Here is a 26,476-nt window from a genome sequence, read left to right on the forward strand (position 1 = left end):
ACGATGGAAATTCTCAGCAGGTAAGGCAGACAGAAACAAAACTGATGTTTTAGGTCAATGACCCTTCATTGCAAATGAGAAAATGTAAAGTTAAAGTTTGGGGTCACCCCCGCAGACTGAATGGAGGTGTTCTGCTGCTTAAAACATACTTGCTTTCTCACTTATCCAGTTCTGGTGAAAAGTCACTGACCTAAAAGATTCATCCGGTTTATCTCTCCAGAGATGCTATCCCACTGTCTGTTCTCTGACCTACTGTCGGTTCCCAGCATTGTCTATTTCTGTTCCACGTTTTCAGTATCTGCAGTTTTTTGCTTCAATGCCTTTTCCCTCACCCTGATTGAATTGGCGAATGTTTCGAGCTTTTTCTGATTTACTTCAGATTTTCAACTGCAGTCGTTTGCTTTTGTGTTTGAAATGTGCAACAAGTGAATAGATTCATGTTTTGAGTTGGACATCTTTGTCAGGAATGGCAGCAAAAACTCTGAAGATTAGTCCTGCATTTTTTTCTTGACAGATCTGGTAGTGAAATGAGAGTTTTTTAATAATTGAATACATGTTACATGCACTGCGAGCAAATGCCTAGCAGAATTAAAACATGCTGTAAAAACTGGAAGCACCAGCATAATAGCTTTAGTAGCTAACATCAGAATAGCATTGTAAGTGGTTTGGGATAATTACATATTTCTTTCACGGAGTGAATACATAGCGTAATGCAATCTCAGAAATTAGGTTGAATGACACAGAATCGTCAACCGTCTCAACCTGTTGGGGTTGCTGCTGAGTGAGCGGAGGGCTGTATGTTTAAAGGGGGTGAGGTTAGAGTAGGTAAGGGAAGTGGAAAGATTGAGACGGTTGATGTCAGGCAGTTAGAAGTGAACAGGTCTAAAGAGGGTAAAAGGCCACCTGGGGGATTCCAGGATAGGTGGAAATGGGAGAAGGGGTCATCACAGGGTAGTGAGGACTCTTTCCCATGAACAAAGTTATGGAGGCGGAGGTGACAAAAGACAAGCCCCACGTCGTGGTGGACCCAGAACTCGTTGAGGTGGGGGTGGAGCGGAACGGTCAGTGGACGGTCAGTCACTCTACACCTCCATCCCCCACCAGGAAGGTTCCCCCTCCCCCTAGACGCAACAGGGTCAGAATCCCCCCAGTTCTCAGCCCGACAGCTGTCGCATACAGCACATAATCCTCTGATATTTTCGCCACCTCATCTTCCCATCCCCACCCCTTTCTGCTTTCCACAGAGACCATTCCCTTAGCAACTCCCTGGTTAACTCATCCCTCCCCACCTAAACCACTCCCTCCCCAGATACCTTCCCCTGCAACCGCAACATCTGTCCCAAAACCTCCTCCCTCAACTGTCCAGGGACCCCCGACAGTCCTTCCAGGTGACGCAGATGTTCACTTACACCTCCTCCAACCTCATCTACTGTATCCGCAGATCCAGGTGTGGACTCCTATATATCGACGAGACCAAGCGCAGACTTGGCAATCATTTCATTGAACACCTTAGTTCAGTCCGCCTCGGCCTACCTGATCTCTTATTCCCACACTGACCTCTGTCCTGGGCTTCCTCCATTGTCAAAGTGAGGCCAAACGTAAATTTGAGAAACAGCACCTCATATTTTGCTTGGGCAGCTTACCACCCAGTGGTATGAATATTGATTTCTCTAACTTCAAGTCACCCTTGCATCCCTCTCTCTCTGTCCCTCCCCCAGGCTAGACATCGTACTAGTTTTACTGTCATCCTGTTGAGTTCCACTGTATGTATTAACTCGTTATCACCTATCCCACAGTCACTATAGACCATTGTGGGTGCCACATTTCCTAGATTATTGCTGCTTTCTGCATATCTTCCAGTCATTTGTCCTAAGTACCGTTTATATCTCTCATTCCCCTTTCCCCTGACTGTCAGTATGACGAAGGGTCTCGACCCTATTTCTTTTCTCCAGAGATACCGCCTGACCCACTGAATTACTCCAGCTTTTCGCGTCTGTCTTCTGTTTAAACCATCATCTGCAGTTTAATTCAGTTTAGTTTATTGTCATGTGTACCGAGGTTCAGTGAAAAGCTATTTGTTGCGTGCTAACCAGTCAACAGAAAGACAATACATGATTACAATCAATCCATTTACCATGTATAGATAGATGATAAGGGAATAACATAAGGTAAAGCCAGGTCAGGGATAGTCTGAGGGACATGAAAGAGGTAGATAGTTACTCCCTATGCAGGTGAGAACTTCACTGTTCCATTGTTGGCAACATGTGATAATTAAACACTCGCGACTTGACTCTTAATAAAAGTTAGGTTGACCCTTCATCTTCCCATTGTGGCAGAGACTTACACATTCCACCAGTGACTAAGGTTTACTCCTGTGCTGATATCACTTGAAATCCCTGACTAAATTACAACTCACGCCAGGATTCAGTTAATCGGCAACACTCACTCATCTTCCAGCAACGGGTAAAATGCTTCGCCAGCAACATCTTTCAATCTCTGGAGAAAAGAAATGAAAATACAGTTTTAACCTTATTAATATACAAAGCTGTCTGAAATGCAAACAAATGAAGGGTAAGTCAGGAAGGTTTACACACATAGGCTTTCACCATGAATCGGAAAGCAGTGACGGGATCGGTCAAAGTCAGCATGGATTTATGAAGGGGAAATCATGCTTGACTAATCTTTTGGAATTTTTTGAGGATGTAACAAGTAGAATGGATGGGAGCAGGTGGATGTGGTGTATCTGGACTTTCAAAAAGCCTTTGACAAGGTCCCACACAAGAGATTAGGGAGATTGGATGCATCCTGGATAGGGATTGTAATATAGTTGTATAATAGTCTCATTTGGCATATTTGTTTGTATTGTATTCTGGTGGTGGGTTCCGTTTTGTTTTATTGTATTGTAAATATTGTTTTTAAATAATTGAATACATTTTTTGACAATAAAAAGAGATTAATGTGCAAAATTGGAGCACATGGTGTTGGGGGTAGGGTATTGGCATGGATAGAGAACTGGTTGGCAGACAGGAATCAAAGAGTAGGAATTAACGGGTCCTTTTCAGAATGGCAGGCAGTGCCACAAGGCTCAGTGCTGGGACCCCAGTTGTTTACAATATATATTAACGATTTAGACGAGGGAATTAAATGTAACATTTCTAAGTTTGCAGATGACACAAAGCTGGGTGGCAGTATGAGCTGCAAGGAGGATGTTATGAGGCTGCAGGGTGACTTGGATAGGTTGGGTCAGTGGGCAGAAACATGGCAGATGCTGTATAATATGGATAAATGTGAGGTTATCCACTTTGGTGGCAAGAACAGGAAGGCAGATTATTATCTGAATGGTGTCAGGTTACGAGAATGGGAGGTGCAATGAGACCTTGGTGTGCTTGTACATCAGTCACTGAAAGTAAGCATGCAGGTACAGCAGGCAGTGAAGATAGTAAATGGCATGTAGACACAAAATGCTGGAGTATCTCAGCAGGACAGACAGCATCTCTGGAGAGAAGGAATGAGTGACGTTTTGGGTTAAGACATTTCTTCAGACATGTTTGCCTTCATTGCAAGAGGATTTGAGTTTAGGAGTAAGGAGGCTCTACTGCAGTTGTACATGGCCCTGGTGAGACTGCACCTGGAGTATCGTGTGCAATTCTGGTCTCATAATTGGAGGAAGGACATTATTGCTATTGAGTGAGTGCAGCGTAGGTTCATCAGGTTAATTCCCGGGATGGAGTGACTGACCTGTGATGAAAGAATGGGTCGACTGGGCTTGTATTCACTGGAATTTAGAAGGATGAGAGGGGATCTTATAGAAACATATTAAATTCTTAGAGGATTGGACAGGGTAAATGCAGGATTTTTCCCCCCGATTTTGGGGGAGTCCAGAGCCAGGGGTCACAGTTTAAGAATAAGGGGTAGGCCATTTAGGACTGAGATGAGGAAAAACTTTATCACCCAGAGAGTTGTGAATCTGTGGAATTCTCTGCCACAGAAGGCAGTGGAGGCCAATTAATTGGATGTTATCAAGAGAGAGTTATATTTTGCTCTTGGGGCTAAGGGAATCAAGGGATATGGGGCAAAAGCCGGATCGGGGTACTGATTTTGGATGATCAGCCATGATCATATTGAATGGCGGTGCTGGCTCGAAGGGCCGATCGGCCTATTCTTGCACCTATTTTCTATGTTTCTATCCTGAGCCAAAGATAGACACAAAGTGCTGGAGTAACTCAGCAGGTCAGGCAGTATCTCTAGAGAAAAGGGATGTTTCAGCTCGGGACCTTTCTGCAGACTCAAAATGACCCATAGCCAAGACTGAGTGAATAATCTGAATGGGAACTGGACTGGGGATGGGAAGCACACTAATTCTCGTCTTAATCTTACTTTGCTACAAGGTGGCGCAAAAATACAACACAGAGAATCAATTGGACTGTAACTATTTAACTATGTAATCTTATAAGAGGAATGCTCCAATCAGTCTCCCATTGTTATAGTGTCCCTATTTCTCCCCTCCCCCTTACATTCCTCCTTCACGATTTGTAACTCTTTTATCATTTTGTCTTACACCGTTGGTCTTCATTTCTGGCCATTGTCCAACCATCTGCCTATCAACCCCCCCCTCCCCCTCCCTCCTTCACCTATATACGCCTATTACTTGGCAGACTTTCTCCTACCCCTCCTCTCGTTCAACTTTCTTTCCCCCCCCATCCCCTCCCCCCCCCCTACAATGTCTGAGGAAGAGTTGCAACCCAAAACATCGCTTATCCTTGTTCGCCAGAGACGCTTCCTGACCGAGTTATTCAGGACTTTGTCCTCTTTTGTAAACCGGCACCTGCAGCTCCTGGTTTCCAAAATGAATGCATAGTAGCATAGTGGCATGGTTGGTAGGCAAGGAGAGAGCACAGCAAACAAGATGGAGGACTGAGATTTCTGAGATTTCAGAAATAAAGTTATGATATGAAAATTAAAATGACCATAAAGTTAACTTAGAGGATAGACACAAAATGCTGGAGTTACTCAGTGGGTTAAGCTGCATCTCTGAAGAAATAGGTGACGTTTAGCGTCGAGACACTTCTTCAGAAAATTCATAAAGTTTCATAAAATGAACTTGATAGACAGACTGGGATATTTAGTACGAGTGATTTTGTGTTGTGGTACAAGGATTGCATTCTCGGCTCTGGGTAAATTAGCCTCCAGGCTATGCCCTGTTTACTGCGGTTACATACCAACATTTCTGTCCACTGAATATTTCTACAAAATTGAGAAGATCAGCAGTAAACAAGAGTTTTACCTATTAAAATTCCATTCATTTAAGTGTAGTTTTAGGCACTGAATTACGATAGATGATTAGGATTTACTGTAACACAATATTTTAATATTTATTATTTACAAACAGACATAACGAGTGATTAATTTTATCACTTACATTCTTGAGTTGGCATAATGATAGCGTCAATGTTGTGTCATCCAGCAGGAAGCTTCTATCTCTTACTTGTCCAAAACTTTCTCCATCTTCTAAGATAAAACTTGGAACATAAGGAGAATTTGATTTGTTATCTATTACTGCATAAACAAAATGACTCTAAACAAATGTGTTGCAGAGAAATCTACTAACAATCTGGCAGATACAGGCTCACAGACTTTGTTATACTGTAGTACTTCTAACAATATAGTGCAACACCTAAAGTATAAAGCAAAGGTCTCTGAGGATGGTTTGTTTGTTATTTAACAAAAGGCTTATGCTACATAATGGGTGGCACAGTGCTGCAACAAGTTTAATATTGACATTGGGCGATCTCTTTGTGGTATTTATGAGTCATGGCCAGGGTCTCCTCCAGATTCTCCAGTTTTCTTCAACAACTTCGAGACGTGCTGCAAATTGCCTTGTAACAGATGGAAGAGGCAAAAGAAACAAAAGTTTTAGGTTTTAGATTTACGTTTATTATTGTTACTGAGGTACAATGAAAAGTTTTGTTTTGCATGCTATCCAAATAGGTCCAATATACTATAAGTCAAACTGAAGTGCAATAGAGCAAAGGGGAAGATAGAGAGTGCAGAATATAGTTCTCAGCATTGTAGTGCGTTAGTTCTTTAGACAAACTCCAATGTCCACAATGGGGTAGAGGGGAATCATACAGTACCATAGCTTATGGAAAGACCGTTCAGAAGACTGATAACAGAGGGGAAGAAGTTGTGAGTCTGGTGGTGTGCACTTTCAAGTTTCGGTACCTTCTGTCGAAAGAGATTAGGGTGAAGATAGAATAACTCTGGAGTGGGACAAGTCTTTGATTATGATTCTGAAACAGCGTGAAGTGTAGATGGAGTCAATGGTGGGTGAACACTACTGGGGAATGGTGGGTGAACACTACTGGGGATTGTCTACCGGTAGATGGACTCAATAGGCTATAATAAGTACATTCCACGTTACAAGATGGGTTTGCTCTCTGAGATCAGGTTAGTACAATATGCTCCCAATAGTTATTGTAACTTCAAATGCATGGCATAGTACATACTACAATTATTCAACATCTCTACTGCATGAAACTGAAAACAGCTTCATGATTTCCACGCATATGTGTTCCAAAAGTTACATCACAAAGTTGCCATCAGCAATATAATATATCTTACAGAATGTGCACCCATGTTGAACTCATCAGGAATTCAAGAAAGATGCTGAAATTTACACTAGTTGCCCATAGTCTAGGGAACTTGGCAGATTATTTTGTACCTGGTCTGAAGGTGTGAAAATGGGGTTAGGGTGCACAGCTTAACACCTTGTTAAATTTGCCGAGAACTATACCTATTGTTTGCACTTTGAGTCAGGGCTAATTTTAATTGTTCCCTGTGAAGCCACGTTTTCTTCCTCAGGAGAGAATGCAAGTGCACACAGTGGAATAATCTCCCAATGTTTAGTCTGAATTCAAATTAGCTCATAGTAGATGTATAGTTTTGTAAGAGACATCAGCAACATGCTTTATAGTTCACAAAATCCAAGCCAGTATTTGCAATTGTTTCTTTCTCAGTAATAATTTAGTTATATAGTTTCATCTGCGGAGCGTGGATGAACTACTAAAGCAGATTCCCTTGACCTTCTGCATGCAGAATGAAAGAGTGGGCCAGGAAATCCTGCCCCCGATTAGGTTAAATGGAACCTGCTACCTGGAACATCCATTGTCCTGGAAAGGCCAAAAATGTCCATCAAAATCAGATCAAGAGACTGTGCCAGGGAAAGTCTAGCATATGAAACTTTGGAGCAAGGTTTTGACAAAACTCACTACCCTTCTCCTATCTTTCTGTGGAAGTTACCAAGTTAACAGAGCTTTCATAAACATGGAACAGTGCAGCACAGGAACATGCCCTTCAGCCCAACATGTCTGTACTGACCATGACGCCACCCTAACTAATCCCATCTGCCTGCATGTAGTCTATATCCCTCTTTTCCTGCCTGTTCATGAGTCTGTCTAAATGCCTCTTACATGTTGCCCCTGCATCTGCTTCCATCTATCCCTCCTGGCAACGTACTGCAGCAACCTGCCACTCGTAGAAAAGAGTCTCTTGAATATCTCGTTTAAATTTTCCCCTTTCACCTTGAACCTTGAGAATTTGTCATTTATACCCTGGGGAAAAGGCCGACCACCTACCTAATATTTTATCGCCTATCAGGTTGCCCCTCAGTCTCTGACAATCCAAAGAAAATAATTGAAGTTTGTCCAACCTCTCTTTTAGCTGATATACTAAAACATCCTAGTGAAGCTCTTCTGTAACATCCTAGTGAAGCTCTTCTACATTCTCTCCAGAGCTCCACATGGTATGGTGACCAGAAGTGCACACATACTTTAAATGTGGTTTCACCAAAGTTTTATACAACTGCAATATGATTTGCCTACTTTTATTGAAGGTAGACACTAAGCGCTGGAGTAACTCAGCCCCTCAGGCAGCATCTCTGGAGAAAAAGGAGGGGTGACGCTTTTTCATTCTTCAGCCTTCAGTCAAGACACTGCCTGATAAGGGTAAGAATGCTATAAACCTTCTTCACCACTTGTGTTTCCACTTTTTGAAAGCTATGAACATGTATTCCAAGATCTCTCTACACACCAATGCTCCTTAGAGTCCTGCCATTTACTGTGTACTTTCCCTCAATGCAACCCCTCACATTTGTCCAGATTAAACTGCCCAAATTTCAGACATAGTGGTGTTCTTTGACAAGCTTCCTCACTACCCACAATTCCCCAAATGTTGCCTTGGCTGCAAACTTACTAATCGGAGCACATACAAGTCTATCCAAATCATTTACACATATTATAAACAATGAGGTCCCAGCACTGATTCTCACAGAACATCCCTGTTCACAGATCTCCACAGAAAAACCCTCCTCGCCTCCGAAAATCTGTTAAAATTAATTAAAAATCTAAATTATGGAGGCAGCTATGAAACTTCCAAAAGCATATAAATAATTGAAAACATTACTTCAAACACAAATAAATTAAACAAAGGTAACCTATGCCTTAGTAGTTTTACAACCCAAAGGTATGAACATTGAATTCTCCAATTTTAAGTAACTACAAACCCTCCCTTCTTCTCCCAAATCCACCCTCCCCCCACCCCCTTTATTGTGCCCCACCTGGACTCGCATCCATTTCTGCCCTCCCCCTCCAATTCCACCTACAGTCCTTCCTCAAGCTTCATAATTCACAACTCTTCAATCCTTTTGTCTCACACCTTATATCTTTTCATCTCTGGCCTTAGCCCAACTGACTGCCTATCAAAAAACACCCCTCAACTCTATTCATCTACTATCTGCCACACTTTGTCTTGCCCCTTTTTTCTTCCCGTTATCTCACCCCTCCCGCCTCACACACACTCACACACAATCAGTCTGAAGAAGGGTCCTGACCCTAAACATCACCTATCCGTTTTCCAGAGATGCTGCCTGACCCACTGAGTTACTCCAGCAATTTGTGTCATTTTTTTTGTAAACCAGCATCTGTAGTTCCTTGGTTCTACATAACATTTTCTTTATTTGTTTGAGGATATAACATTTCTGTTCAAATGAGCAAGCTTGCAGATTTTTAGTCAAATATATTCTGATATTGGATCGCTGAGCAGATTCCCCAGTGTAAATGCCACAGAATTTCATCGAGTTCATGTTCCTCCACTGAACTCCATGCGGGTTCAGCAGTGAACTCCATGCGAGTTCAGCAATTAACACCACCAACACATTCAAAAAGCCTCTGACTAATGCCAGCAATTTGTCACAGGCCTGCCAGCACTTCCTAGCATGATTCTGCCCAAAATTTGACTTTGAATATCCAAATCGCTACAATGTCTGCATAGACACTCAAAAATATTTGGAAGATGGGATTAAATACAGATGCTCCTCGACTTACATTGAGATTACGTTCTGATAAACAAATCGTAAATCGAAAATATCTTAAGTCGAAAATGTATTTAATACACCTAACCTATCAAACATCATAGCCACCTAACCTACGGTTTCTACTGAATGTTTAGTTTAGTTTAGTTTAGTTTAGAGATACGGCGCGGGAACAAGCCCTTTCGGCCCACCGGGTCCGCGCCAACCAGGGATCCCCACACATTAACACTATCCTATACGCACTGGGAACATTTTTTACGTTTACCAAGCCAATTAACCTACAAACCTGTACGTCTTTGGAGTATGGGAGGAAACCGAAGATCTCGGAGAAAACCCACGCAGGTCACGGGGAGAAAATACAAACTCCGTACAGACAGCACCCGTAGTTGGGCTTGAACCTAGGTCTCCGGTGCTGCATTTGCTGTAAGACAGCAACTCTAACGTGCCGAATGCGTATCGCTTTTGCACCATCGTAAAGTCAAAATATCATGAGGCGAAGCATCGTAAGTCGAGGAGCATCTGTATTCTAATTTGTTTCAGCTGTTTTTTATATTTCCATTACAAATTGTCACCATGATACTTTTAAATTGATACTTAGAAACTGCCTAGTTAAACGTGAAACACCTAGCATTACTTGCATTTGTTTAGCAATTTCTTAGCCTTGGCCATCTATGGTAATGATACTAAAGCTATTAAGGTATACGGAGGAAAGGGAGGTAAATGGATTTGCCTTAGGTCATAGATGAGCAGTGATCTCACAGAATAGAGCACTCTCTAAAAAGGCTAAACGGTTGACTTATACCACTTATACTTTGTTGGAGGAATGCCCACATTGCCAGAAGTATGTTAAAGCCAACAGTAAAAACGTACACATTTATTTTCCATTATAATTGTACACAGAGATGTTCATAATGATATAAACAAAAGAATTATAGAGCCATGCAGCATGGGAACAGGCCCTTCAGCCCAACTCATCCATGCTGACCAAGAAGCCCCATTTAAACTAGAACAATTTACCTCTATCCCTTTGAACCTTTCTTGGTTCTTGGTTCTTGGTCCTCCAAAATATTCCAAATGGAATTTAAACTGGAGGTGGCGGAGTATGGACTTAAGCAAGAAGGGCTTCTTGGAGAAGAGCTGCCTTAAATTTAGTTGCGTCTGGTTGAGTAACTATAGTAGGGTGAAGACTATTCCATGCTTTAATTGTGCAAGGGAAGAATGAAATGTTATACACATCTGTCTTGATAGCTGGTATCTCAAATTGAATCGAATGCCCTCATATACTCCTGATAGGTTTGGGTTTGGTGTAGATGTGGTCATCTATCCATGTAAATCAACATTTTTCTCAACATAATCTGTACACTGAACTGCGTCAGCCAGTTAATTGCCTGTTCTATTTGTCTATACTTTACCAATAATGTTCCATTCCTTTTCACAATCACTGTTTGCATTAGTAAGAAATTTATTTTTATTTATCTTAGCTTGATTTTGTTTGAATACTTCCGAAATCTGATTAAAGACTCAGTCAGTCAATCAGTTCATCATCAAACTGCACTCAGAAGTCGACTAATGAAGGTCGTCAACCAGAATCATCAACTCTCCACTCACTTACCCTCAGATCCCAAACGATCCCTTGCTTTGGTGATTTCTGCCAACTCCAATATCTAGGGCATGGAGCCAAATTAAGAGCAGCTACACAATCAGGGGATTTATTCCCTCTTCCCTGACTCTCGGTCTGAAGAAGGGTCATGACCCGAAACGTCACCTACTCCTTTTCTCCAGAGATGCTGCCTGACCCACTGAGTTTCTCCAGCATTTTGTGTCTAGCCACACAATCATGATGGCCAGATTACATAGAACCATGGTATAAGTGGTATATAATCACATCATCTGTGGATGTCAAATCAGTTTCTACCACAAAATAAAGTGGACTTCATTGACAAACAAAGCAGTGGAAAAAGGACACAAATGCTGAAGAAAGGTCATAAGGTCTTAAGGGATAGATGTAGAAGTAGGCCATTCAGCCCATCAAGTCTACTCCGCCATTCAATCATGGCTGATCTATCTCTCCCTCCTAAACCCATTCTCATGCCTTCTCCCCATAGCCTCTGACACCCTGATGTTTCTTGACCCAAAACATCACCTATCCACGTTCTTCAGAGATGCTGCCTGACCCACTGAGTTACTCCAGCATCTGCAGCTATTTGTATCCACATTACCAGTGGGACTTGGTGATTAAGAGGAATCCGCTGACTTACTTTGACAAGGTGCAAATTGGTGGCTTAGAACGAATGATTCCTTTGCTTGCGAGCTCCTTTTCCAAGTCTCCTCCAGCCAAACACCATAGATAATAGACTTCCTCGACAGATCTTTCCGAAAGATATTCTTCATCTTCATAAATGAAAGCAAGTGGGAAAATAAAAGAACAATGACAGTATGTATTTAAAGTTTTGTATGACTATTTTGTACGATTTCCTCATTGACATTCTTTCAATTGTCATACACCTAAAATTGTAGTTTACCAAAATTACTTTTATTTATGAATTTATGTTCTAGATCAATAGCACTAATAATTATAATAACACTGAGAGACCTTGGAGTTTGGAAGGACATAAGGGCAGTGTAACATTTAACTTCAAGTATCCTGCCTACTGAATCTGTGCAAAGGGCTAATGAGCCTAGGCAAGACCCTTGAAATGAGAGCTAATATCCATTTTGTGCATGAGGACCTTCCAAATCCAGTTATGTTGAGGTATGCTGCCCAACACAACGTTTTTCACTGTATCTCAGTACACATGACAATAATAAACCAATATCAATTTTTGAAACAGGTTCCTCAAAATTACACCATTCAACGTTTAAGCAAAAACCACAACAGTAAATGTTATACCTCCACAGGCAGGTAGGTCGCTACCTAAAAGTCACAGGATTGAGGAATTTAGGGTCATATATGGAAATAGGTCCTTCAGCCCAGCTTACCCACGCTGACCAACATGCCACATCTACACTAGTTCCACCTGCCTATGTTTGGCCCATATCCCTCTAAACCTATCCTATTCATATACCGTATAAATGTTTTTTAAACGCTGCAATAGCGTATGCCTCGACTACCTCCTCTGGTAGCTCATTCGATACACCCACAATTTGATAAAAACAAAAACAAAGGGTAGATCATAAGAGTTCTTTAAAAAATGCAAGTTATCGTGATCGATAATGGCCTGCCTATAGGGGACAGACAAAAAATGCTGGAGTAACTCAACGGGTCAGGCAGAATCTCTGGAGAAAATTGATAGGTGACTTTTTTAGGTGAAACTCTTATTCAGGGTGATTGTAGTGGGTGGGGGCGGTGGGGTGGGGGTGGGGGGGTAAAGAAACTGGATGCGAGAAAAAAAACAGGAAAAATTGGGGTTAGTAACAGGTTACCTCAGGCAAGGAGGTTCCCTGATAGGCCGATGCTGGCTAGAGACGGTATGATCCCAAAAGAGATACATCGTTGTGAACTGTGGAACAGATTAACCGACTTTTATTACATTTTGCCTCAAGGGAAGTTGGAGATAGATGGTAATTAGATAAATACTCCAGGGGAAGAAATGACAAGCTTTGGGGACAGATAGGGGGATCAAACTGGTCGCATTGATCTTTTAAAGAAATGATCCAGGTATGATGGCCCAAATGGCTTCCATTTGTCTGGTAAGATTCCATTATTTACTTCATTAATCAATTACTGGTCACTTTCTGGGGCAGACAATAACATGCTTGGCTCATCTAAATTATCGTTCCACAAAAGTAAAACTTAAAATAGTGGTCAGGATTTATTTGCATTTATTTTTATATCAAGCAGCCAGCTCTTCCACACATCACCAGTGACAAAAGGTTACAAGCTAAAACACTGACCTGTTTTCTACTGATGCTGCCCAATTTACAGAATCATTTTAACATTATGTAACCTTATTCCAATAACTCTATATTGGCAATAAATCTATCATACACATGAAAGTATTAAACAGATCTTTTATTTGAGAATTAACCAGCATGTAACACTATATCAACGATATAAAGAAGTGTGTTGTGTTACAGTGTCTTTAGTTATATATTCAGCACTTGGCTTGAGAATCAAATTCTATCTAATATGGATACAAAGTGTTGGAGTAACTCAGCAGGTCAGGCAGCATCTCTGGAGAACATGGAGGGGTGGTGTTTCGGGTTGAGAACCGTTTTCCAGTCTTAATGAGGGTCCCAATCTAAAATGTCGGCTAAAGATCCAGCCTCCAGAGATGCTGCATAACCTACTGGGAAAATCAGGTTGGAAATGGACCCCAGGAAAGAGAGTTTGTAGAGTGCCTTCGAGATGGATTCTTAGAACAGCTTGTACTGGAGCCTACCAGGGAGAAGGCAATTCTGGATTTAGTGTTGTGTAATGATCCTGATCTGATAAGGGGACTAGAGGTAAAAGAACCATTAGGAGGCAGTGATCACAACATGATAAGTTTTACTCTGCAAATGGAAAGGCAGAAGGGAAAATCGGAAGTGTCGGTATTACAGTATAGCAAAGGGGATTACAGAGGCATGAGGCAGGAGCTGGCCAAAATTGATTGGAATGAGGCCCTAGCAGGGAAGACGGTAGAACAGCAATGGCAGGTATTCCTGGGAATAATGCAGAGGTTGCAGGATCAATTTATTCCAAAGAGGTGGAAAGACTCTAAGGGGAGTAAGAGACACCTGTGGCTGACAAGGGAAGTCAGGGACCGCATAAAAATTAAGGAGAGGAAGTATAACATAGCAAAGAAGAGTGGGAAGACAGAGGATTGGGACTCTTTTAAAGAGCAACAAAAGTTAACTAAAAAGGCAATACGGGGAGAAAAGATGAGGTACGAGGGTAAACTAGCCAATAATATAAAGGAGGATAGCAAAAGTTTTTTTAGGTATGTGAAGAGGAAAAAAATAGTCAAGGCAAATGTGGGTCCCTTGAAGACAGAAGCAGGGGAATTTATTATGGGGAACAAAGAAATGGCAGACGAGTTAAACCGTTACTTTGGATCTGTCTTCACTGAGGAAGATACACACAATCTCCCAAATGTTCTAGGGGCCGGAGAACCTAGGGTGATGGAGGAACTGAAGGAAATCCACATTAGGCAGGAAATGGTGTTGGGTAGACTGATGGGACTGAAGGCTGATAAATCCCCAGGGCCTGATGGTCTGCATCCCAGAGTACTTAAGGAGGTGGCTCTAGAAATAGTGGAAGCATTGGAGATCATTTTTCAATGTTCTATAGATTCAGGATCAGTTCCTGTGGATTGGAGGATAGCAAATGTTATCCCACTTTTTAAGAAAGGAGGGAGAGAGAAAACGGGTAATTATAGACCAGTTAGTCTGACATCAGTGGTGGGGAAGATGCTGGAGTCAATTATAAAAGACGAAATTGCTGAGCATTTGGATAGCAGTAACGGGATCATTCCGAGTCAGCATGGATTTACGAAGGGGAAATCATGCTTGACAAATCTACTGGAATTTTTTGAGGATGTAACTAGGAAAATTGACAAGGGAGAGTCAGTGGATGTGGTGTACCTCGACTTTCAGAAAGCCTTCGACAAGGTCCCACATAGGAGATTAGTGGGCAAAATTAGGGCACATGGTATTGGGGGTAGGGTACTGACATGGATAGAAAATTGGTTGACAGACAGAAAGCAAAGAGTGGGGATAAATGGGTCCCTTTCGGAATGGCAGGCAGTGACCAGTGGGGTACCGCAAGGTTCGGTGCTGGGACCCCAGCTATTCACGATATACATTAATGACTTAGACGAAGGGATTAAAAGTACCATTAGCAAATTTGCAGATGATACTAAGTTGGGGGGTAGTGTGAATTGTGAGGAAGATGCAATAAGGCTGCAGGGTGACTTGGACAGGTTGTGTGAGTGGGCGGATACATGGCAGATGCAGTTTAATGTAGATAAGTGTGAGGTTATTCACTTTGGAAGTAAGAATAGAAAGGCAGATTATTATCTGAATGGTGTCAAGTTAGGAGGAGGGGGAGTTCAACGAGATCTGGGTGTCCTAGTGCATCAGTCAATGAAAGGAAGCATGCAGGTTCAGCAGGCAGTGAAGAAAGCCAATGGAATGTTGGCCTTCGTAACAAGAGGAGTTGAGTATAGGAGCAAAGAGGTCCTTCTACAGTTGTACCGGGCCCTGGTGAGACCGCACCTGGAGTACTGTGTGCAGTTTTGGTCTCCAAATTTGAGGAAGGATATTCTTGCTATGGAGGGCGTGCAGCGTAGGTTCACTAGGTTAATTCCCGGAATGGCGGGACTGTCGTATGTTGAAAGGCTGGAGCGATTGGGCTTGTATACACTGGAATTTAGAAGGATGAGGGGGGATCTTATTGAAACATATAAGATAATTAGGGGATTGGACACATTAGAGGCAGAGAACATGTTCCCAATGTTGGGGGAGTCCAGAACAAGGGGCCACAGTTTGAGAATAAGGGGTAGGCCATTTAGAACGGAGATGAGGAAGAACTTTTTCAGTCAGAGGGTGGTGAAGGTGTGGAATTCTCTGCCTCAGAAGGCAGTGGAGGCCAGTTCGTTGGATGCTTTCAAGAGAGAGCTGGATAGAGCTCTTAAGGATAGCGGAGTGAGGGGGTATGGGGAGAAGGCAGGAACGGGGTACTGATTGAGAGTGATCAGCCATGATCGCATTGAATGGCGGTGCTGGCTCGAAGGGCTGAATGGCCTACTCCTGCACCTATTGTCTATTGTCTATTGTCTATTGTCTATTGTTACTCCTGCACTTAGTGCCTTTTTTCTGAGTAAACCAGCAGTTTCTCCATCTAATCTGGGATGGGAAATTAGTGGACATGGCTAGAAAATGTGATCCATGCAGCTTCACTAGAGAACATGGATAGGTAACGTTTTGGATAGGGACCCTTTTTCAGACCTGAAACATCACCATCTCCAGAGATGCTGCCTGACCTGCTGAGTTACTCCAGCACTTGGACCTTTTGTGTAAACCAGCATCTGTAGTTCCTTATTTCTAGGGAAAACTCATCCTTGCAATGGATTTAGTGCATCTTATGGTTAATTGGTAAAGCATGCTCGTCAAGACAAAGTAGCCCTTATTTGGGTCCAGTAACCAGGAAGGCATGCCGCCAGTACTTAACAAGGTTCATAAGTTCATATGTTATTGGGGCAGAATTGGGCCATTCGGCCCATCAAGTCTACTCTGCCATTCAATCATGGCTGATCTATCTTTCCCTCTCAACCCCATTCTCCTGCCTTCTCCCCAAAACCCCTGACACCTTTACTAATCAACAATCTGTCAATCTCCGCCTTAAAATTACCCAATGATTTGGAGTCCGCAGCCATCTGTGGCAATGAATTCCACACATTCACCACCCTCTTACTAAAGAAATTCCTCCTCATCAAGGTAACTGCAATGGCACCACAAGAGTGACAGGCAGACTATCCACAGTGTTAAGTTAATGGAAAGAAGTGTCCAAATATTGTTACTGGTTTCTCAAAATATGTTCTCATAGAACAAGAGTTCCTGTGCTAATTATTCCTTTGCTGGTCCTTAATGAGTAAGATCAATAGAAGCATGCATTCACTTCAGTGGCTTGATAACATTTTACAATTTCTGACCTACAATTGTTATAGATGTTGTTTGTTACACCGCAGTATATATCGTCCAATCTTGGCTATCATCAAAAAAATGGCGTGAATACAATTTCCAAAGGTTCCTTACCTTTACAGAAAGTTCCCACATCATCAGGGATGCTCAGATCAGCACAACGCAGAGAGGAGGAAAATAGGCTATCAGGTTTGCGGAACGGTGTGTACAAGGCAGAAACCTTACTGAATAAGCCATCTTTCAGCAGTTCAGCTGGAGTCGGCCTACGACACAAACAGATTCAAAACACATTACTCCAAGATGAACACAAAATCATTTACATGATCATGATCTAAAGGAGAGTTCATTTCGGAGATTCATTCACTGCAAATCAAAGTGCTGCAATTAACTTTACAACAGGACAGCATTAAGAAGATAGAGAAACAAAGAAATGCAGATTCTGGTTTATACCAAAGATAGACACAAAGTGCTGGAGTAACTCAGCAGGTCAGGCAACATCTCTGGAGAAAAAGATGGTTGATGTTTCGGGCCAGGACACTTCTTCAGACTCTGAAGAAGGGTCCCGACCCGAAACGTCGCCCATACATTTTTTTCTGCAGAGGTGCTGCCTGACCCGATGAGTTACTCCACTTTGTGTCTATCTTTAACATTAAGGAGAAATTTGATTGCTCTTACTTCAATGCTGATGAGTTTCACTGACAAGAAAATATTTTTCCCAGCATAAAGAAAAGAGCTGCTTAGCCTGGTTAAATAAATGCTACGTGAAGGGAAGCGATATTTTAAAATGAAAATAGAAATTTAATGGAAGTATTATTTCAAACTTCATCTATGATCAATTGGAGTTACTGGAATATCCTACTGGTCTGGAGGTGTACTCCCTGTTCAAACCTACCTTTCACAGATGTCGAGAGCTGAATAGGCCGACCAGTTTAGACTTTACTTTACTTTAGAGATACAGCACGGAAACAGGCCCTTTGGCTCACCGAGTCCATACCGACCAGTGATCGCCCCGTAAATAAGCACTATCCTACACACTAGGGACAATTTTCAGTTTTACGAAAGCCAATTAACCAACAAACCTGTACATGTTTGGAGTGTGGGAGGAAACCGGAGCACCCGGGGAAAACCCACGTGGTCACAAGGACAACATACAAACTCCATACAGATAGCACCCACAGTCAGGATCAAAACTGGGTTTCTGGTGCTATAAAGCAGCAACTCGACTGCTACGCCACTGTGCCGCCCCTAAAGTTTTCCAAACTTCCAGGATTAGGGTTAAAGATTGTCAGGAACATTTAAAAATCTATCCATATAAAACTAACAACACCTAAGCATTTTTTAGAAAAGTATTACCCAATGCAAAATACCAAAAATAATTTAAAATATTAAGTAAAAACTCAAACTCTTACCTGCATGAATAAACTCCATAGGGTGAACTATGAACTCAAAGGCACAAAGGAGCCAGGAAGGATTTGGATTGGTATGGGTCAAATGCAGGCAAATGGGACTAGCCCAGAATGCCAATTTGGTTGGCATGGACAAGTCTGGCTGAAGGACCTGTTTCCCATGCTGAACAGTTCTATGTCTCTAACAAGTCTATCACAATTATTCAAATATGACCATGACATTTGACATTTTGGAGTTTGCTTTGGTGCAAGCACGTACCTTTTGGATGGGTGATAGGTCAGGCATTTTTTCAGCAGTGTTAGAACATCTTTGGGAAAATCCTTTGAGAAGAAGAAACTGTAAATCAAATCATTTGGATGGAGAAATAGGAAATTGCCAATTCTACCATTAATTTAATTTCAAGTCTGTCGTAGATATTCTCCTTGATAACAGTAATACTTCTTTTACACCAGAACATCTTGCATGACCTTACTGTCCAATATTATCATACACAATGGCATGATCCAAAGGCAATAATGGATGCCTTGTGATTTAAACCTGGTATCGTGTCTTTCACACATACCCTTCCCAAGTATTTATTCAGTCTTTTATTTGGGGAAAACATCTTATTGAGGCAAGGTCAAATATAGATCATCAAAAAGCAAGAGGGGTACACATAATCTCGCCTATTTAACCCATTGTTTAGTTCCCTTGAATAATGAAGAAAAATTATGAACCGATTAACTTATCATTTTTTAGACACAAAAAGCTGGAGTAACTGAGCGGGTCAGGCAGCATCTCTGGAGAAAAGGAAAAGGTGGCATTTTGGGTCGAGACCCTTCTTCAGGCTGAGATTCATCATAAAGGGAATCGAGAGATATAGAAGGCACATAGAACAAATGATGGAAAGATATGCAAAAAGTAACGAGATCAAGGAAGATAGAGCCCACAATTGTTTATTGTTGGTTGTGGGCTAGGTGATAACAGGTTATACAAACAGTGAAACTCAACAGGACGACAGTGAAACTAGAACGACGACTAAGGTGGGGGAGGGACGAAGAGAGAGGGGATGCAAGGTTAACTTGAAGTTAAAGAGATCCATATTTATATGGCTGGGTTTTCAAGCTGCCAAAGCAAAAAGTGAGGTGCTGTTACTCCAATTTGAAATCTGCCTTATTCTTTTAGTAGATTAACCAAACTGTTTTGGTATCACCTTTTTCCTACAGCATTTTGAATGGCAAGAACACATCTGGTTTTTTTCTTCGCTTGCCTATGACACAATGCTCCCATTTGAAAAACTCTACCAACTTCCCATGTCTCTTTATGTTTCCCTCAACAAACGGCAGAGCTTTTCTTTGAACTTCTTGTCCATTCATTGATTGCACAATTATTATGTAAGGAATATGACTCCCTACTCATGAGGTTAGAAGAAAAAATAACACCCTCCCCGCTGCAAGGAGAACCAACCATCTAGCATTAATCCATTCACACTCATCTTTAACATGATTCCTCAATGCCTAGCCCAATAACACATCAAATTCTTCTTTATCATGCCAACTGCACACATTTGCTTTGTTTTAAAAGGCAATAGATAATAATTTCCTCAAATCTTTGCCCAAAATTTAAAAAACATCGAAATCATGAGAATTTGAGATTCATTTTAAGTGCATCAATGATTTTCTCAATTGGCATGTTCTTGAGAAAATGTCTTTTTAAACAACACCGAGAAACCAGGATTAGCTAGCAAAGTGAATTTGGTGTTGAAAATGAGCCACGATTTTACTGGATGGCAGAGGAGCCTGGGCAACACACATCTTATTCATGAACTTTTTCCTTGTGCTGTGATCTTTACAAGTTTCTAAACCCTCATGACTCATTTTGAAAGGGAAGTGTTTTCGCACAGTCATTCATGTGTTTGCTGAAAATCTAAAATGGCCCAAAATATTTGGAAAGATCATTCAAAGGGTAAAGGTGTTGTTTTGGAGGCGGTAACAGGTTTTTTTTTTAGATTGTTTCCAGAGATGCAGAAATAGACATTGACTTTCAAAAGAGGTAGTCATACCCAAGAGTGCAGGACAGCAGGAACCTGCGAATAATCGGCTATGTTCCGGGAATAAACAGGGAAACTACATTTGAGCAATAACTTACACCTCACTAAATGGCAGGAAGAGTAGAAAACAGGAGAAAGAATCATAAAAGGAAACAAGGCAAAGAAAGTACAGAAGCAAAATATTGCGTAAACAGAGTTAATATTTCATCAGAACTGATGAATAGTCATCAATACAACATTTTGTTTTTCTCAAAAGGCTAAAAAGTGCTGGCATAAAGCGGGTCAGGCAGCATCTTCGGAGAACATGGATAGGTGATGTGTCTTCACCTATCCATGTTGGCTGAAAAAGGGTCTCGACCTGAAACATCACCTATCCATATTCTCCAAAGATGCTGCCTGACCCGCTGAGTTATTCTAGTACTTTGTGCCCTTTTGTGTAAAGTTAAAAATATCTACAGTTCCTTCTTTTTACATATTGTTTTTCTCTCTCCATAGATGCTGCTTGACCTTCTGAGTATTGTCACTATTTCTGTATATATTTTTTCTTGAAAAAGAATTTAACCCTCGGGTATCTTATCACTATCATTTTAAGACATTGTAAAATCTCAAGACGCCAGTCAACTATTCAAAAATATCGATTATAATGTGGCAATGGTTATTAAAAAAAGGGAATAGCAAACCCTGGTAATCTCGAAGCAGCCATGCTCTTCAGATATGACGGTCAGGATGTCATCCACACAATCTGCAAACAAACCAGGAATAAGTACAATGTGGAAATACAAGGTCAGCGGTAATAACAAGCATCAGAAGATGCAACATACCTAGATTTAGGATGAATTTTAGCCTTTCGGAAATATCTATGCTCTGGAGCAGTTTTTGACCCTGAATAAAACAATAAGCAGTCGTGTTTTAGTATATCTGGCATATGATTTACATCACATTGGTTAAATATTGCTTGTTTGCATATATTAAAGAGATTCTGACTTTTGTCCATTGAAGGGATTTACAGGAGTCGCTGCCTTAAAAAAGGCAGCCAGCATCATCAGAGGCCCACACCACCCTGGCCACACACTCATTTCACTCCTGCCATCTGTATGTTTGTGTGTGTGTGTGTATAAATATATATATAATATATGTATGTGTGTGTGTGTGTGAACATAACATTGTAAACATAACATACGAAAGCGTATATGTAAACAAAATATTCTGTGAACAATATATTAAACAAAAAAATGTTCAGTATACATATATAAAAACACACACACACACGCACATATTTGCACACACACACAAACACACACATATATAAATATATATATGTGTGTATGTATGTATAATATAAACATACACATACTGAACTTTTTTTTCATTTATTATATTGTTTATAGCATATTATGTTTACATATTCTGTGGTGCTGCTGCATGTAAAAAAAAATCACATATGACAACAAAACACTCTTGACTCTCTTAACATGAACTCCTGGTGTATTGTGCTAATTTGCTGTTCACCCTGCACTGTGCATGCCTTGATTTCAATAGCTGTAGGCAGCAAAGCGAACTTTCACAGATGAATGCAGGAGGTTTTGATAGAGACAAGCCTAACAGCATGTTGGTAGATCAATTACAGATGCAGTTTAATGCAAATAAATCTATATCTTAAAATCGTATGCCAGTGCACACTCCCAGACATTTTTGATTATATTAGGATCTGCATATACAAGCTTGACAAATTGTTATCCACTATCCCACCAGTGGCAACTCTGCACCTGGGAGGTTGTAATGTAGATAGTCTGTACAGCTTGCAATAAAAATACAGACAGCATTGTACATTTTCAAAGAAGAATGCAGAAGGTTTTGATAGAAACAAGCATATTTGCACGGTGGGCAGATCAAATGCAGATACCGAACAATGCAAAGAAATCCATATTATAAAATAAATGGGGATTAAATTGTCTTTGCTCAGTAGAGACTAAATATTGCTTGGTGTCCTATTTCAATTCGCCTGAACACCAGGTCTTTCCATCCATCGGAGATCTATCAGTGTGTAATAAATTTTGGAAATGGTTGGCAGCAAAAGGTGTGATGAGGGATAGAACCAGATATGCACCTATTAAGTCAGTGGTTTCAGTTTTTGCAATGTTTAACAAAGAAAAGACAGCTTATCCAAGACAATGCAATAACAATTGAGAGGGTAGAGCGTGGAGAGGGAGCACAATAATAAAATGTTAAAAGTCATTGACATTGGTTAAACAAAGGAGAAATTAGGAAGATAGTTACCCACAGTATGGGCCATTAATGCATGAAATGTTTCATTAAGAGTAGCTGCTACCTATACAAAGACTTTTAACGATGGAGTGAAGTGAGATCTGAGAATACAGCTGCATTTGATACCAGAAATAAAGGAGGAAAGGCTCTAAAAAAGCAAATTAAATTCAAGGTTTCTCCTCATATCCTCCTCTCCCACAAGTTAGTGAACACACTCATTTATTTCAAGAGGCTTTGAGAACATCTTTGAAGAGGACACTGATGTGGCAGTATTTCTCCAGTGCTTTGAACTGGCTGCTGTAGAATATCCAACCCTCTCAAGTGTACAGGTGGATGGGGACCGCTGCTGCCTGGTAAACCGCAAACTAAGTGGAACCATAGCAACCGTAGGATCATTATCCTTATGTAAGTTGGGGATTGTCTGTATATTCTTTCATTGGATAGCACGCAAAGTAAAGCTTTTGACTGTACCTCAGTACACGTGATAATAATAAACTAAACTCAACCGGTGCTGGGTTTAAATATTTAATTTTAAAACACTTTCCTTCAGATGGCCGAAGGCTGTGCTCATGCATGGAAGCAATGATGAATTTCACCATCAAGGCCGACTCCCACAAAAAGTTGCTCCCAAGGGACAAAATGTGACCTAATGTACCAATGTGGATCTTTACAGTTACCATGGATGTGTGGGTGGGCGGTGCATTATAGTGTAGTTTGGGCAATTTGGTTGAGCACTTTTCCTTTACAGATATTTAACGCAGGCCCTAATCTCTCAGACAGGCCAGTGTGTAAGAAAATAACTGCAGATGCTGGTACAAATCGAAGGTATCACAAAATGCTGGAGTAAATCAGCAGGTCAGGCAGCATCTAGGAGAGAGGGAATGAGACAGGCCAGTGAATATGTCAATCGTGACTTGAAGATCAATTTCCAAATTTGTACACATATAAGGATCACGTATAGCATGCTGCCAAGTTGTAAGCTTATCAAAATGTCTTATGATTTTAGTTTTGGTCACATAGTTCATGGCGCATATAGCTTTGAAAATATATAACAAAGCAATTATCAAAATAAATGTAGAAAACTAAAAGAGACAGCAAATCTGGCATTTACAAACCTCAGACACAAACGTCTTGGGCTGTTTTACCACATGCGGTTTGAATATATGCACCATTTTATGATTGTTGCCATCATTGTTAGTCTTTAATATTTACCACATGGCCGCTAGCTTGCCTTAGTTACTCACTTTCAAGAAATAAGGCTTCTGTTTCATATTTTTATTGTTCATGTCTGCAATTTGGTATCAATTCAGAATTTTTTACAATTGCATACATCTAAGGACAATTCTCTCACCATCAGTATATGAGGTGGTTTTGGAAGGGTGAGGGAAGGTGAGGTGGGCGGGGGGGAAGGGAGAGAAATGAAAGATATAAAAGTGATGAACAAGGGAAGGTGATTATTTAGACTCAAAACTGTTTAATAAATTTAATATGTGATGTTTTTTTCTCCTGAATAAATCACAATATATAGGACTCGGGTCTCTCAGTTCATGGTATCAGACAAAGTCTTGGCAAAGGGAAATAAATGTTTTTTTAGGTACGGGCGGCACGGTAGCGCAGCGGTAGAGTTGCTGCTTTACAGCGAATGCAGCGCCGGAGACTCAGGTTCGATCCTGACTACGGGTGCTGCACTGTAAGGAGTTTGTACGTTCTCCCCGTGACCTGCGTGGGTTTTCTCCGAGATCTTCGGTTTCCTCCCACACTCCAAAGACGTACAGGTATGTAGGTTAATTGGCTAGGTAAAGGTAAAAATTGTCCCTAGTGGGTGTAGGATAGTGTTAATGTGCGGGGATCGCTGGGCGGCACGGACTTGGTGGGCCGAAAAGGCCTGTTTCCGGCTGTATATATGATGATGATGATATGATACTAAGCGGCGAGCCCAATACATTCCCCGTTGAAGATATTTCCCAGCTGAGAGTTGCAGTCTCTTAATTCTGTGCCAGTTCCATTGCTACCCAAGTTGAACTGAAACACCACTGATTTGGACGGAATTCAGCATCATACAGCATGGAAATGAACAAGGCTCATTTGTTTGATACAACTCCATAGAAATATCACACTAAAACTTGTTTTAGTGTCCGTTGAATGGTATCAACAGAATTCATGAGGACATCATCGAATCAGGAGTGCCTTCCTAATATGCTATGTGGGAGTGGAAACAGGCCCTTCGGCTCAATTTGCCCGCACCGACCAACATGTCCCACCTACACTAGTCCCACCTGCCTGTGTTTGGCCCATATCCCTATAAACCTATCCTATCCATGTACCTGTCTAAATATTTCTTAAACATCGCGTTAGTACTTGCCTCAACTACCTCCTCCGGCAGCTCATTCAATTCACCCACCACCCTTTGTGAAAAAAGTTACCTTTAAGGTTCCCATTAAAACTTTCCCCCCTCATCTTAATATTATGTCCTCTCATTCTCGATTCCCCTACTCTGGGTGTTACCTAATCTATTCCTCTTTTAATATTTAGTCAGTGTCATTATGTGACTGCTAATCTGTGTACTTTATTGCAAGGTCCCCTTGAGAACACTGGAGCAAATAGCTTAGTGTGGTGGTTGGCTGATGTTGAAGACAATCCATGTTTGTACATTATTACAGGAAATGCAGGAGGCTTAAATGACTAATGTGGTTTAATATCAGGTCTGCTTCACTGGGGGAGCGGGGGGTGGGGGGTGGTGAAGGGAGGTACAATTTGCACAGTAATGCATTGCCAGAAAAACACCACTGAGAGATACACTGACACATGGATGTCTTTCATGCTCAAGATCAACTCTATGAACCACATTCATAGAACATAGAACAGCACAGCATCAGAACAGGCCATTCAGTTCACATTGTCCGTGTCGAACATCATGCCAAATTAAACTAATCTCCTATGCCTGCACGTGATCCGTACCCCTCTATTCCCTGCAGTCCACTTGCCTATCTAAACGTTCCTTAACCACCACATATCTGTCTGTACGATCACCCTTGGAAGCCCATTCCAGGCACTCATCACTCTTTGTGTAAAACAACTTGCCCCACACATTTCCTTTAATTTTTTTCCGCTCTCAACTTAAAGCTACGCTCTCCAGTCTTTGGCGTTTTCCTCCCTCAGAAAAAAGGTTCTGACTGTCTACCCTATCTAGTCCTTCCCAGCATGAATTTAAGATCGAGCTACATCTTCCTTGGGATGAATAATGGACGATTACAGTAGTTGAGAGATAAAATTCTAATTACTGAGGCACAGCAATTCCAGTGCATATAACTTAACAACATTAATCTTCCATAAGGATTGGTTGGGCTCAAATGGTTCTACTGATTGAAAAAATGTTTTAGTGATACTAATTGTACATCACATCATAAATGTTAGCTGGTTTACAAAGAGAGCGAGTAGATGATTCTGCCACATACCACACAGAGTTCAAGGAGGATCACACCAAGAGACCACACATCGACTTTGGGACCCGAGGGTGTTGAACTCTCACTCTTTGTGTGATCAGTGGGTTTCGCCATTCCTTGAGTGATAACCTCAGGTGCCAAATAGGAAGGATACCTAAACACAGCCCATAAATACACATTAACTGACAGAATAACCCTATGGATAAGGTCAGCAAGAAGCCGTTTAGCCCAAAGGTATTAGACAAACAGCAGCTTAACTTTATAAAATACTTGTTCAATTTACATTGATATTGGTATGTTTAACCCAACTCCAAGCAGTTTCTTTTTATTCCTAGCAATTTT

General features: G+C 41.2%; 1 protein-coding gene across 2 annotated transcripts in view; it reads right to left on the minus strand.

Moving 5' to 3' along the window:
- The window catches only part of tbck (TBC1 domain containing kinase), a 201,133-nt gene that overhangs the window by 125,163 nt on the left and 49,494 nt on the right, over positions 1-26,476 (minus strand). For both annotated transcript variants that reach the window (XM_078411595.1, XM_078411604.1), the window contains exons 6-13: positions 26,147-26,288; positions 21,248-21,308; positions 21,107-21,168; positions 18,656-18,717; positions 17,105-17,253; positions 11,626-11,758; positions 5,420-5,519; positions 2,447-2,496 (exon numbers count right to left, since the gene is read on the minus strand). In XM_078411595.1, the coding sequence (XP_078267721.1) occupies positions 2,447-2,496; positions 5,420-5,519; positions 11,626-11,758; positions 17,105-17,253; positions 18,656-18,717; positions 21,107-21,168; positions 21,248-21,308; positions 26,147-26,288 (759 nt within the window). The remainder of the gene's footprint in view (positions 1-2,446; positions 2,497-5,419; positions 5,520-11,625; positions 11,759-17,104; positions 17,254-18,655; positions 18,718-21,106; positions 21,169-21,247; positions 21,309-26,146; positions 26,289-26,476) is intronic.

Source organism: Rhinoraja longicauda, chromosome 1 (genome assembly GCF_053455715.1).
Source record: "Rhinoraja longicauda isolate Sanriku21f chromosome 1, sRhiLon1.1, whole genome shotgun sequence".
In the NCBI taxonomy this organism is placed as follows: domain Eukaryota; kingdom Metazoa; phylum Chordata; class Chondrichthyes; order Rajiformes; family Arhynchobatidae; genus Rhinoraja; species Rhinoraja longicauda.